Source organism: Mustela nigripes, chromosome 7 (assembly GCF_022355385.1).
Source record: "Mustela nigripes isolate SB6536 chromosome 7, MUSNIG.SB6536, whole genome shotgun sequence".
Taxonomy (NCBI): Eukaryota; Metazoa; Chordata; class Mammalia; order Carnivora; family Mustelidae; genus Mustela; species Mustela nigripes.
In genome coordinates, this window is record NC_081563.1 from 114,592,142 (window position 1) to 114,606,616 (window position 14,475).

At 50.3% G+C, this 14,475-nt stretch overlaps 1 protein-coding gene across 4 annotated transcripts in view; it reads left to right on the top strand.

Annotated features, from left to right (window-relative positions):
- The first annotated feature begins 1,821 nt into the window (after window positions 1–1,821).
- Window positions 1,822–14,475, top strand: part of CCM2L (CCM2 like scaffold protein) — a 19,169-nt gene continuing 6,515 nt past the window's right edge. The window contains exons 1-7 of one of the 4 annotated variants that reach the window (XM_059406757.1): window positions 1,822–1,851; window positions 4,606–4,773; window positions 6,111–6,194; window positions 6,291–6,474; window positions 7,058–7,518; window positions 10,982–11,117; window positions 13,220–13,283. In XM_059406757.1, coding sequence (XP_059262740.1) covers window positions 1,837–1,851; window positions 4,606–4,773; window positions 6,111–6,194; window positions 6,291–6,474; window positions 7,058–7,518; window positions 10,982–11,117; window positions 13,220–13,283 — 1,112 coding nt within the window. In that variant the 5' untranslated portion in view covers window positions 1,822–1,836. Of the gene's footprint in view, window positions 1,852–2,896; window positions 2,972–4,605; window positions 4,774–6,110; window positions 6,195–6,290; window positions 6,475–7,057; window positions 7,519–10,981; window positions 11,118–13,219; window positions 13,284–14,475 lie in introns of those variants that run through there. The other 3 variants (XM_059406756.1, XM_059406758.1, XM_059406759.1) reach the window with 3 other exon arrangements.

Here is a 14,475-nt window from a genome sequence, read left to right on the forward strand (position 1 = left end):
CTCTTATGGTTTGCCTCCCTCTCTTTTTTCCTTTCCCCTATGTTCATCTCTTTTGTTTCTGAAATTCCACACGAGTGAAAGCATATGGTATTTGTCTTTCTCTGACTAACTTATTTCACTTAGCACAATACCCTCTAGTTCCACCCACGTTGTTGCAAACAGCAAGGGCTTGTTCCTTTTTTATGGCTGAGTAATATTCCACTGTGTGTGTCTGTGTGTATACATATGTACATACACATATATACAACTTCTTCTTTATCCTCACAAGCCAATTGTAATCATCAATGTTCCCATCATATATGCTTCTATTCCCATTTAATCCCTGCAGCAACCTTATAAGACAAGCACCATCATCATCTTGCTTTTGACACATGAAACTCTGGGGCTCCAAGAAATCACCTGTTCAAGGTCATACACGTTTGAACCTAGGTCCACCTGTCTGTGCCAACTTCCATCGACATTTACTAAGCGCTTGACCTGTTCGTGGCCCTGGTGTGGGCATCGCAGGCTATGCAAAGAGAGTTTGCTATTTCTAGCAGCATTCAGAATGCTTCTTGTCCTATTTGATATTCCCAACATTTCGGGGAACCTGGAGTTCGTTCAGGAGGAACAGAAGTCCTTGTTTTACAGATAAGGACACTGAGGATTTTGGCACTTGCTCAAGGAGTTAAGTGGGAGTATTGGTGTCTGGAGCAGACAGGAATTGGGTTGCACATCCGGGCCTCTTCCTGTTGGCCTAGCAGGCTGTGGAGAGCTCACTTCCTGCTGTTGGGACAGGACAGCCAGCCGGATACAGGGGAGCAGGAGGGAGTGACTCTGTGAGCTAGTGCTAAGCAGCTTGGATCATTTCCCCTCCCCCAGAGGGAGGGAAGGGGGAAGACAAGTGGGGGAAGGCAAGTGGTTGGAGGTTCCAGTGCCCCCCACTCCCAGAGGTAGTGGGGAGCTCTTTCTCCCTCCAATGGGCACTGAATTGGCACAATTATGCTTCTTTCTCTCTCTCTCTTTCTTTCATTCATTCTTTCTTTCTCTCTTTCTTCCTTCTTTTCTTTCTTCCTTCCTTCTTTCTGTACACTTATGATTTCAGAAGAAACTTTCTTTTTTAAAAAAAAATATTTTATTTATTTATTTGACAGAGAGAGACACAGTGAGAAGGGAACAAAGCGGGAGAATGGAAGAGGGAGAAGCCAGCCTCTTGCAGAGCAGGGAGCTAGATGTGGGGCTCCATCCCAGGACACTGGGATCATGAACTGAGCCAAAGGCAGATGCTTAACGACTGAGCCACCCAGGTGACCCCAGAAGAAATTTGCTTTTTTAAAAAAAAATTTTTTTAAGTTTTTTTTTTTTTTTTTTTTTTGGACAGATAGATCACAAGTAGGCAGGCAGACAGAGAGAGAGGAGGAAGCAGGCACCCCGCTGAACAGAGAGCCCAATGCGGGGCTTGATCCCAAGACCCTAGCTCCCTCCCAAGACCCTGGGATCATGACCTGAGCCGAAGGCAAAGGCTTTAACACACTGAGCCACCCAGGCACCCCCAGAAGAAACTTTCAAAACAATCCAGTGCCTGGGCCCCTGCACTTCCCGATTCCCAACTGCTTTCTCATTCACAGTCTGGTATCTTTCTCACCACACCTCTGACTAAAGGGCAGGGCATTTGGGATCATTGTTCTCATTGGAAAGATGAGGAAGTTGAGGCTCAAAGAGGTTAAAATAAGCAAACTGCCCTAGATCATACAGCAAATCAGCCCAGAACTGGGGCTTCCAGGACCCAGGTACATGGCAAGGCGTGGATGGGTCCGTTGGGAACTTCTCAACTGTCCTGGGTGGGACCTGCTGAGCATGCTGGCCCTAAAGGTAGGGAACCAGACTTCAGATTCAGACTGACCAGAAATCCCAGGTCCCCCTCTTATAAACTTGATGACTTTTTTTGGGTTAGCCTCTGCAGCTGAGCCTGATTTTTCGATCTATATAATAGTATAAGGATACCCAATATTGTAAGGAATGGGAGAGATGAGGTATGGAAAGTATGTATGTATGTAAAGTGCTCAGCACACAAAGAGAAACTTGCCTTGCTAATATTCTCCCAAGAGACAGTAAAACAGCCCAGGACACAAGGACACATAGATAGCTAAATAGTTCATATTTACTGAACATTTCATGTGTGTCAGGAGCTCTTCCAAGTGCATTTAATCCTTACAAGGTCACCATGAGGTCAGACTGCTATTATGCCCATTTTATAGATAGGGAAACAAGTGGATAAGGGACTTCCCCAAGGTCATCACCCTAGTAAGTGACAAAATCAGGATTCAAACTCAGGCAGCTCATCCTCAAAGCCCATTTATACTGCTGTCCTTAATGGTAATGATTAATTTTTTAAATCATAACTTGCCTGGACACAGTATTCCATAGTTTAGAAAGCATTTCCCTCTCCACTTGTGCATTTATCTCTCACCACAGCAGCCAGAGAGGGAGGCAATGTTTATTTCTACCTCATAGAGAGGAGGGGGCAACCGAAACGGTGCAAGAGGGAACTGCCTTGCCTTGCCAAGGTCACACAACAAGGTCAGTGGCAGAAGTAGGGTTGGAATTTGGGATTTTTGGACTCCAAATTGGGGGATTCTTCCCCAGCCTTACTAGATTCCCAAGCCCCTTCAACAGCAAACCTTCTGGAGGGAGGCTGGAGGCATTCTCCCTGGTCAGTTGCTCTGGCTGGGCTTCCTTCCACTCTTCAGCTGGAGGGGCCCAAGCCCGAGTCCTCCACCCACTGCCTCCGGCCCCCCACCTCTGCTCACTATCAGACAGGAGGGGCAGGAACTCCAGGGCTGGTGGAGTTTCCGACCAGGCAGGAAAAAGAACAAAGGAACTTCATGGGGCGGGGCAGGGGGGGGGTTGGGGGTGGAGGGGATGGTCAGGAGGGTGGCAAGATCGGAGGGGACGCTTCGCCATGGAATATGAAGTCAAGAAAGGGAAAAAGGTAGGTGGGAGTTTGGGAGGGATGCAGGGTAGAGAAATGCCCCTGGAGCTGGTAAAGTGGGAGGCCTGGGGTGGGCAGGGACTGGAATGGGTAGAGTCTTTCTTCTCATCTGAAAAGACTGTCCTTCCAACCCTTGGGCCGTCGGACCTTTGGGCTCAAGCTCCCTACCCTGTCTCCCCTACTCTCAAGTGGTGCCTGCCCTCCCTGGAACAGACAGACAGTTAGTTACCTTCCAGGGAAACCCAGCCAGCCAGATTGTTGGGAAATACTCCCAACCTGCTTCCAGGGCTTTCCTGCGGTTTCCTCAGACCGAGAGTCCAACAGACAGCCAACAGACCCATTCCTCTGCTCCTCACCTCCCCAAACAGAAGGACCTCAGCCAGGGCAATTCTGTGCTACCAGACTGGCTATGGAGGTTGAGACACCTACCTGCTCCCCTGCTGGGTTCCAGCCTAGCCTGCCCCCTCCCCCTCTTTATGTCAGGATAGCTCTGTTCCGAAGGCCTCAGCCTGAGGGTCCTCCTCCTCCTCACCCTCTAGATCCTCACCCCTCCTTACTGTCAGAAGTTTTCTAGTCTGGTTCCCTGGGCGCCTCACCTGGCTGTCTTTGCCATTCAGGGGGTCCCTCAGATTCCCACTCCCACCCCCCACCCAGCCCTCTTCCTCCAAGAAACCCAGATCAGGCTGGTCTAAAGGGTTCATTCATCTCCTCATTTAGCTGCAATAGACCTCACACATCTCCAGGCTCACACTCAGCCAGCCCCGGGGGTTTACACATGCTAAGCCCTCCGCCTGGAACGCCCTTTCCCAGATCATTGGTTCTCATTTCTCAGAACGTCCAGATACTTCATCTAGGCTCCAAGATACTGGTTTTAAGATACGAGCTGTGCCTGTATCAGAATCACCTAGAGCGCTTGTTAAAACATAGATCATTGGGTCTCACCCACAAGCTCTGATCCAGTAGATCTAGAATAGAATGGGAGAATGTGCATTTCTCTTAAGTTCCTTCGTGCTGCTGCTGCTGATCCAGGACCCACACTCACTGAGAACTGCTCTAAAGAGGGCCTCACTCTTGACTGTGAGATTTAGATTCCATTGGGCTGTGCTGGAGCCCAGAACTGGCTTCTTGAGCCTTGCTATAGGTCATTTTTTATGCAGGTGTCTGTGGATTCTCCTGAAATGTACTTATTAGCCATTTCTAATTTGGCAGAAAGCACACAGAATAGCGTGACAAATATCTATGCACTCGCCACTCAGCCACATTGCATCTTAATATTTTTCTTACTTGCTCCAGCCTAGACCCACTCCTTCAGCCTGGACGTGGGCCTTAGTAGGCCCTCCACCCTCCCCTGGGTGTTTAGAATGGAGGTTTTAGAGCCAGACTGCACTCATGATTCTACCACCACTAGCTGGTGACCTTATCAGCTAGTTCCCTCTCTGAGGCTTAGTTCCTCCATCTGTAAAATGGGGATCACAAAGGTACCGCTTCTGCAGAGCCTATGAGAATTAAATTAGGTACTATGTAAAGAAGTCAAATGTCCAATGGGAAAGTGTTCGGAGAAAGCCAGTTGCAGTGGTTACTGTTGTTTTCCCCCACATCTCCCTGTCCCCCACCCCCCCCACCCCCTTTCCCAGGGCTTTGTATCCCCCATCCGGAGGCTGGTGTTCCCCAAGGCCGCGCGCCGGGCTGCCTTTCGGACCAGTGTGAGTCGCCGGCCCCTGCACTCGATGCCCCTTTACCCCCCTGACTATCTCATCGACCCTCAGATTCTGCTGTGTGACTACCTGGAGAAAGAGGTCAAGGTACGTGTGAGATGAGAAGGGCATGCAGACTCTTGCGGTGAGGAGTAAAGGAGGGGTAAGGTTTTCATCAAGTCTCTTAGGGTCCTGGCTGGGTCTGAAAATGAAGCCAACAAACAGATGAACAGGAGAAAAGCGTGCACATTTTATTAAATGTTTACAGGTCCGTGAGAGGGAGGGGACGTTTCAGGTGGGAGATTTATCTCCTGCTTTCAGGAAAGAGAGGTGGGGAAAGATCAGAGTAACCTTCCCACTTACCATTTACTTCAGTTCCTTCAAGCTTAAGATATTCCATATTTTTTTTGTTATTATCACTATTAAAATTACTCTTTATTTAAGAAAAAGATATTCCATATGCCAAGATGCCAGATTTTGGTGTAGCGTGTTCTGGATCCCATCCGGAGGGACTGTACCTCTCTGCCTCACACCAAGCCCTGACCAGCCTTGTCTCACATAGGGGAGGCTCAGGGAAAAGAGAGCTGGGTTCACGCCAGCCTAGCTCCTGCTTTATGCTGAGGACCTTGAGCAAATGACCTCCACCCGCTCAGCCTCAGTGTTTCCATTTCAACACAGGGGAGAGAGATGGGCAAAGCCATAGCTTCCTGTGAGATTTTACCGACAGTGGACGAACTTGTTAAAGGAACCCAGTTCAGCAAGCCAAAGAGGTCACACAAGGGTTTTACTACTGTTTCAGGAGCACCAGTGGAGAATCCTCATTATCCAGGGAAGATTGATATGGGAGTAAGAGGGTTAGATTTGGCAAAAATGGGCTGCCAGGTTAAATGTGGATTTCAGAAAAACAGTGAGTACTTGTTTAGTATTAATATGTCCCAAATATTGCATGGGACTAAAAATACTTTTTAAAAAAACTTAAAAAGTATTCAAGGTCTATGTGACCTTCAAATTTAACAGGCATCTTGTATTTCACCTGGCAACCATATGTGGAGGGTAGAGCTAACCAATAAATCTACTTAAAAATTGGGGACTGAAATTTCATAGAGAAGAAAAGAAGAAAAAAGTTTGATTGGTGGAATTCACCTAGAAGAACAAAGCTAAAAATAAAAAAAGAGTTAATATCTTACATTGAATAACATTAAAGTTCGTGATGACATTAAGTTATAACTGAGAATGAAGAATGAAGAATGTATTGGTTTAGGGCATCATTTTGGGGGGTCTGGCTTCTGTGTCCACCTTAATAGTTATTATCAGGTTATTATTAATTCAAATAGTTCTACCTCAGTCTATATACACTGGGTCAATGAGGAGTTCTAGGTTATTCCAGGCTTCAAGGTGACCTCTCTGTGCCCTTCTCCCACCTCTACCTCCCATGTCCTGTCCAGTTCCTGGGTCACCTCACCTGGGTTACCTCCTCACTGAACCCCTCCAGCCGCGACGAGCTCCTGCAGCTGCTGGACACGGCCAGGGTGAGGCCCTGGGGAGGGTTAGGGCTGGGTCTTGTCCCCTTCTTCCTCTCCCACCCGAGCCCCTCCGGAACCCAAGAGATCCGACCCACCCTGCAGCAGTTGAAGGAACTGCCGCTGAAGACCACCGCGGAGCAGGACAGTATCCTGAGCCTGTCCGCCCGCTGCCTGCTGCTCACCTGGCGCGACAACGAGGAGCTAATCCTGCGCATCCCCACGCATGAGATCGCGGCCGCCTCCTACCTGCAGGACGACGCGCTGCACCTGCTGGTGCTTAAGACCGGTACAGCGAGTGGGGCGGGGCCGGGGAGGGACCGGGAGGTGAACCGGGAGAGAAAAAAAAACAGCGTCTAGTTTTGGGAAAGGCGTGACCCGGAGTGGGGAGGGGTGGGCCGCGGAGGGTGGATGGTGTGTGATGGAAAAGGACTGACTACACTACCCTGAGATTAAGGCAGGCCATGGCCATACGCAAGAAGACGCAGCCCCAGGTTGAGGTTGAGGTTGAAGGGTGGACCACCTGATCCACCGGCCTAAGGCTGGAAGGGCCCAAATTCTGGAACCTAAAGTTAGAGCGCGTGGTGAAGCAGAGCCGGGCAGCGGCAAGCTGAGAGCTCGGGCGGGGGGCGGAGTCTGAACTGGGGGCGTGGCCGTATGCCGGGGAGGCGGAGCTCCCGGCTGGGATCGCTGTGGGACAGGTCAGACCGCGAGGAAGACTGGGGTGGAGCCGAGGCCGGGGGCGGGCCCCAAAAAGTAAGGGACCGCGGGGGGCGAATCTGGCCTGGAGGGCCAGGCGCCGCTGTTCCCCAGCGGGTCTCGGGAAGGGGCTCTTAGCCGGGATCTCCTGACCGCGGTCCCGCCCCTCCTAGGTCTGGGCGTGGACCCGGTGCCAGCCGGCGTAGACGCCAGCCCCGGCGGCGCGGGGCGCGACCCGGGCCAGCCGGGCGCGGCGCCCGAGAAGCGGCGGGGGGGCACCACGGAGCGGCGCCACACCATCTGCAGCCTGGACTGGCGGATGGCGTGGGGCGGGGGTGCGAGCGCGGAGGCCCGGGCCGGGGGCGGCGGCGGCGGCAGCCTGGAGCGCCAGCGCGCCGGGGCGCGGGCGTCGGGCAGCTGGGAGCGGCGGCAGACGTTCAGCGGCAGCTGGGAGCGGCGGCACGCCGGCGGCGGCGGCGGCGCGGGCAAGCCGGGCGGCAGCTGGGAGCGGAGGCAGGCGGGCGGCGGCGGCGGCAGCTGGGAGCGGCGCCACCCGGGCTCCAACCCTCTCGACCCGCAGGACCCCAGCCCCGACGCCTACTGCAACCTTGTCATCCTGGCCGTGGCCAACAGGGTGAGCCCGAGGGCACCCGGAGCCCCTGCGCCCTGCCTCCCCCGCGCGTCGGGGGAATTTGGAGGGCGTTGTCCTCCACCCCACCCCGCCCCGTTCCTAAGGTCTACCCTGGCCTCTTCCCTATTCCTCCTGAGGCCCTACCTAGGACTTCAGGTTCTACCTGTGCGCTCCAGACGCCAAAGGGTTTCTAAATCTCCAGCCTGGACGCCTCCCCTTGCCAACTCAATGGGATGAAAACTCAAAACAGCCCAAACAGACTTGATCTAACCCTCTTTCCAGCCCTGCTCCTTCTCCCATGTCGTCAATTTCGGCACAACCACAGTAACAATCACGAGGACGCTCATTACCAGCACGAATGGAATGCCAACCTGTGCCAGACAAGGAACCAGCACGAACACATTTCATTCTCTCACTAACCCCTAGAGGCAAACATCACAACCATCCTCATTCTATAGAGGAGGAAACTGACACCCAGAGGCTAAGTAACTTGTGGAAAGTCACACAGGAAACTGGTGGTGGTGGTTTCAACACTGGGACCCAGGATTTTCAGAGCCTTTACTCTCGTTAACTATGGCAGTCATTCAAGGCAGAAGCCTTTCATTTTTGCCTCTCCTCCCCGCCCTCCATTCTCCATATTCACCCTTGCTTCTATTCCTTTGACCATCTTTATTGAGCACCAGCTTTGTCCTAGGCATTGGGCTAAGTGTTATAGATGCAGAGGTGAACAAGACATATTTGGGGCCCTCCCTTAGGGAGCTCACAATCTAGAGAGATCTTCAAGTCCTGAGCTGTTTAAGCTTCTCCTCTAACCCAGGGCCCCCAAGCCCTCCCCCAACCCCATACCTACCTTACTGAGAATGCCCCAAATTTTATCTCTCAGCAAATCTCCAGACTCCTTTCTCCAATTGGCCTCTTCATTTGGTGGGCTAATGACCATCTCAATGTCCCAACACAACTGAAGCTAAGAGCCCAGTCTTCTCCCCCAAACCTGCTCCTCCCTTTGTCTCCCTGTCTTGATTAATGGCAGCTCTGTCCTTGCCTCATTCAGATCAAAATTTGGCAGTGACTTGTGGCTCCTCTCGCTTTCATGCAACACAACATCCATTCTGTCAATAAATCCTGTTGGCCCTATTTTTTAAATATAACCCAACCTAACTACTTCTCACCAACCCCCAGGTCCACACCCCATTTTCTATCATCCGTGTCATGCATCTAGATCACGAGTTTGGCTCTGGCTTATAATCTGTCTCCCATTCCCCCCACCAACACACACAATCAGAGCAGTTCTGTTAACACGTAAGTCACAACATATCACTGCTCAAAATCTTCCTGTGGCTCCCCATCTCACGCAGAGTAAGAGCTGATGTCCTTACAATTGCTTATAAGTCCACCCTCCACCCACCTTATGGTGGCGGCTGAAGCCCATTTCCTCTCTGGACTCCTCTTTCTAGGTCCCCCTTTATGCATTTCACTCTAGCCAGACTGGTCTCCTTGTAGAGTGCAAAAGACCTGTGCATTCTGGATGGTTCACTCTGTTATCTCTGACCCCTAAAACAGTGGCTGGCACATGATAAATATTGAATGAATGGACGAAGAGATAGGGATTATATTACTATACCTTGGGACGGGGACCAAGAAGAAAACAAGCAGATTGCAGTGATAATGAGAAAGGAGATCCATTTTCCAAAGAGAAAGTGAGTTTGTGCCTTTTAAACTGAAATATGAAGGGGAGGAAGGAGTGAGCAAGGCGAATTGGCAGGAAAATGAATTCTGAGCAGAGGGAACAGCGTGCCCTGTTCATCTCACTGCACTGTGAGGGCTTTAGGGTACAGACCTCATCTAATTCACCCCGAGACCCTGGAGTCTGGCCCAGTGCCTAAAATGGGACTAAATGAGAATTTGCAAAATGAGTAAATAAAGAGTTGTTTTTCAGGAGTATCTGATTCTCTGACCTCCTCTCCAAGGCCTTGGTCCAATGGAGGGCATAGGAGTTAGAGTAAAAAAAAGTCCTGAGTGCTGGTGGGGCACCTGAGTGGCTCAGTGGGTTGGGCCTCTGCCTTCAGCTCAGGTCATGATCTCAGGGTCCTGGGATGGAGCCCTGCATCAGGCTCTCTGCTCGGTGGGGAGCCTGCTTTCCCCTCTCTCTCTGCCTCTCTCTCTGCCTGCCTCTCTGCCTACTTGTGATCTCTGTCTGTCAAATGACTAAATAAAATCTTAAAAACAAAAACAAAAACCGAGTGCTGGGGTACCTGGGTGGCTCAGTCCATTAAGTATCTGCCTTTGACTCAGGTCATGAGCCCAGGGTCCTGGGGATTGAGTCCTACATCATGCTCCTTGCTCAGCAGGGAGACTGCTTCTCCAACTCCCTCTGCTACTTTCCCTGCTTATGCGCTCTCTCTCTCTCTCTCTCTCTCTCTCATGCTCTGTCAAATAAAAATCTTTAAAAAAGAAAAAAACCTGAGTGCCAATAATAACCAATGCTAAGAACTTGCTGTGTGAGCTGGGTGAGTCACGGGACCGCTCTAAGCCTCAGTGACTTTAACTGTAACAGAAGGATCTTCCATGTCTGTTTCATAGGGTTATTGTAAGGATCAATCCTGCCTCTCCTGGGTTATATTTTAATCCATACCCTGAGCTTTCTAGAGACACAAAATAGGAAGTGGTACCTGAAGATGGTCTCATCGGTGATTGTCTTTCTGGGTCTCTTGCTTAAAGACATAAAGAGGTAAATTAGAAAGGCAAATTTTTCTTCAAATTTGTAGTCTCGAGAAACTTTCACCCAAGAATTAAAATTCCTGCCTCTTATCAGAGACTGAAGTTTATGTATTCATCCTACTTCCATTTTTGCCCTGGGTGCCAGGAAGCTCATACCTAAATATGGCATCCAGTAGTAGTAACTATGTTGAGCCTAAAATTTTTATACATGTAATTCTTCCTCCTCCTAGTATGTGTCAGGAGTCCTGGGTTCTAGTCCTGGCTAATCACTTCACTTCTCTGAGCCTCAACTTCCCACTGGCAAATTTAACAAAATGGGGCTTATTTTATTTTATTTTATTTTACTTTATTTTTTAAGTAGGCTCCATGCCCAGCATGGAGCCCAGTGTGGGGCTTGAACTCATGACTGTGAGATAAGAGAACTGAGCTGAGATCAAGAATTGGATGCTTAACCCACTGAGCCACCCAGGTGCTCCTAGGACTTATTTTAGATAAACTTCAGGATATCCTATGACTCCCCTAGAAATATGGGGTGCATTTTTCAGAGCAGAAGACTTAGAGTTGCTGCTGGACTCTATAAAGGAGTCCAAAATCCAGAGGATGGCCATATAATTTTGATAGGGAATGCCCTCCAAAGTGCCCATAGGTACGTGTATGGCCACACAAGCCTCCTGACACTGTTAAAGGGGGTAGGGGTACCCTGGCCACTGGAGAGGTCCTGAGCACTCTGTCTTCCTCCCTGGGCCAGGATGCTGCTGAGGAGTCCTGTGCCCTCATCTGTCAGGTCTTCCAGATCATCTACGGGGACCAGAGCATTGAGTGCGTGGACCGGGCCGGCTACCACTACACATCCACGCCTGAGCGGCCATGGCTGTGCAGCCGCAGTGAGTACGGGAACTCCAGGCTGCCCTCCTCCCTGTGTAACAACCCAAAAGGCCGGGGAGGGGGGCTTCCCCAGGAATCAGGGCCAATGACTGCCTTTAGGAGTCCTGATCTCTACCACAGTTATAGGGTCCCCCCCAACTCCTGCCGCCCTTATGTAGTTAAAATAAAATGTCGGTTTTCACGATGACCTCCAACTTAGCTTCTTCACAGATGTGCTGCCAGATTCAGAATGAGCCCCTCAAAATGAACTTTTCTCCCTGCTTTCTTTTTTGATGCCCTTGCTTTGCAGAAATCCAAACACATGCACTTTCTGTTTCCTGAGCTGTCTGACTCCACCAGGAATCTAGGTGAAACCCAAGATCTTCAGACCCACCCTTGAGTGCAATCAAGGGCTAGAATGAGAATAAAACTAATAGAGGCATTTATTGAGCGCCCACTGTGTGCCAAGCACAGTACCAATGTGCCAATTCTTATTTAATCCCATAGCAACCTTGTCGGTCCTATTCACATTGTATTCCCTGTGCTTAGCATAGGACCAAGGACATCACAGATGCTAGACAAGTATTTTTTGAGTAGATGAAAGGACTCTCTGAAGCCTTATGATACCAGTTTTACAGATGAGGACATTAAGGCTCAGAGTGGTCAATAAATTGTTCAAGGTCACCCAGCGAGTAAATGGCAGAATTGGGATTCAAACCCAGATATGTCTGATTTCTTCTTTTTTTTTAAAGATTTTATTTATTTATTTGACAGACATAGATCACAACTAGGCAGAGAAGCAGGCAGAGAGAGAGAGAGGAGGAAGCAGGCTCCCTGCTGAGCAGAGAGCCCGATGTGGGGCTCAATCCCAGGACCCTGGTATCATGACCTGAGCCGAAGGCAGAGGCTTTAACCCCATGAGCCACCCAGGCACCCAAGATGTATCTGATTTCTAAAGTTTCTATCTGCAACAGCTTTAGTTCCATGCTGCCTTCAAGGCCACTAAGTAAATTTCCTCAGCCACAGCCCCCTCAGTGTGCTCCCTGCCTTCACAGCTCCAGCAACAGAGCTCTTTCCTTCTGGAGGCATTCCCATCCGTGGGCTGTGGTTATGGGGAAGCTGGGATGGCTCATCAGCTCTCACAGGATGATGGGTAAATTAGATAAGTCAACAAATATTTCAACTTCATTCTATTCAACAAATATTTACTGAAGCACCTGCTATCACCAGGATATACTGGGGATTAGAACCAGACGTGCCCCTGCTCTCACAAGGTTTGCATTGCTGTGGTAGACCCACAGTAATTAAATAGTTGCATAAATAAAATGTAGCCACACATTGTACTCTGAGAACACAGACTGAGGAACCCGCCTCACCTGGGAAGCCACTTCCTGAGGAAGTGACACTGAGCAAGCCAAGATCTGAAGGGTAAGGCTAGTGGATTCAGAGAGTAACAGGCGTAGGTAGAGGGCAAGTTCTCACTAAATAGTGCTTTTATCCTCTCAAGATTTGGGGTTCTTTCCCTCAAAGTTCTTTTTATTTTTCTTGCCTCAAACAGTTTTCAAAACATTACCTCGGGGCGCCTGGGTGGCTCAGTGGGTTAAGCCGCTGCCTTTGGCTCGGGTCATGATGGCAGGGTCCTGGGACAAGCCCCACATCGGGCTCTCTGCTCAACAGGGAGCCTGCTTCCTCCTCTCTCTCTCTGCCTGCCTCTCTGCCTGCTTGTCATCTCTCTCTCTGTCAAATAAATAAATAAATAATCTTTAAAAAAAAATTACCTCACCTCTTACCTTACCTGCTATCCTAAGACCCCTGTGAGGCAGGCAGGAAGGTGGTGGTGTTCCAGCCTTGGGGAAGTTGAGGGCCAGGAGAGGGGGTGAGTTGCCCCCCAAAGGCTGTCTGTGTGTTGGTGGTGGGGGTAGGAATCGTGGTCAGAATCTTCCAGTCACTGCCTGATTTCACTCTGGGTAAAAGCTAATACCCTTACGGTTGCTTACAAGGCCATCCATGCTCCCGCCACCAGCCCAGCCACAGGGAGGGGCTGAGGTTGGGGCCTTAGGGAGCAGGGGATGTCGGTCCCTGGTCTGCGGCTTCTGACAGCCAACCTGTCTGCTGACCCCAGGTGAGAGCTGCCGCACGGATGGGACTTACGCCTATGACGCCGACTTCAGCTGCTGCAGCTCCTTGTGGGTACCGTCCTGCCCCCCCCCCATCCCCGCACAATTAAGGTTACTCTTCTGGGCATTCTTGTGCCCCTTGTGGGCAAGAGAGGGTGGGAGAAAATGACCCCACCTCGATTTGTGCTGACACCCTGGACTCTGAGGGTGGGGGGTAGGTAAACCGATCTCTCTGGGCTTTAGTTAGCTCAGAGGATCCAAACCCAGACTCTGAGAGGCCCAGGGGAGGGCCAGAACCCAGAACAGGGCCCACGTAGGCCTGTAGTTCTCTGCTCATCTTCCAGACACAGTTGCCTGCAGAGCCCAAGTCAGAGCTAATACCAAAAAATGACTTGGGTTTACTTTAGTTTTAATTCCATGTGATGGAAAACCCTAAAAAAGAGCTTTAAACAAGATAGCTTTTTTCCCACCTTGTCTCTTATATAAAATAGATCAGGCGTTTATGGCAGGGGTCCAGGCCTCTCTTCTCTCCCCTCCTTAGCACTTGTTCCTATCCTCAAAGTCACCTCATGGACCAAGATGAGGGTGTGTGACTGTCATCACAGTGTCCTGCCAGAGGCCTCGGTAAAGAGCTTTGCTGGGAGTCCCACCTGACGACTTCTGCTTATGTCTCATTGGCCAGAACTTGGTCACGTGGTCACCACTAGTGGCCAGCAAGGCTGGAAAGTGCAGCATAACAAACTCACCCAGGAACATTGTCCAGGGTTCTGTTTAGTGTGACGAGCCTGCCCCCCCGCCCAGCCTTGAGGGCATTTCCTGGACATGGGAATTTCAGTACTAACACCAGGGAAGTCCCAGGCAAACTGGGGGACAAGTTGGTCATGATGGTTCTGTTACTAAGGCCTTAGGCTTGACTGGTAGCAATCTCTGCCTGTAATATATGCCTGACCCCCCCTCCCCACTCTTTGGCAGCAATATATTCACCTTCTTAATACTGTGTGCACTTGGGCCGGTCCTTAAACAACCTGATATCTGCCGGGGAGATGGCAATCATGATAATGGCTAACCTTTGAGCTTAATGTGTGCCTAGTGCTGTTCTATAAAGCACTTCATTTAAAAAAAATAAAAAAAACTCTACCGCTAATATGGGGCTTGAATTCACCACCCCAAGATCAAGAGTCACGTGCTTTGCCAACTGAGCCAGCCAGGTGCCCCCAAGCACTGCATTAAAAAAAAAAAAAAAAAAAAAAAAAAAAAAAAA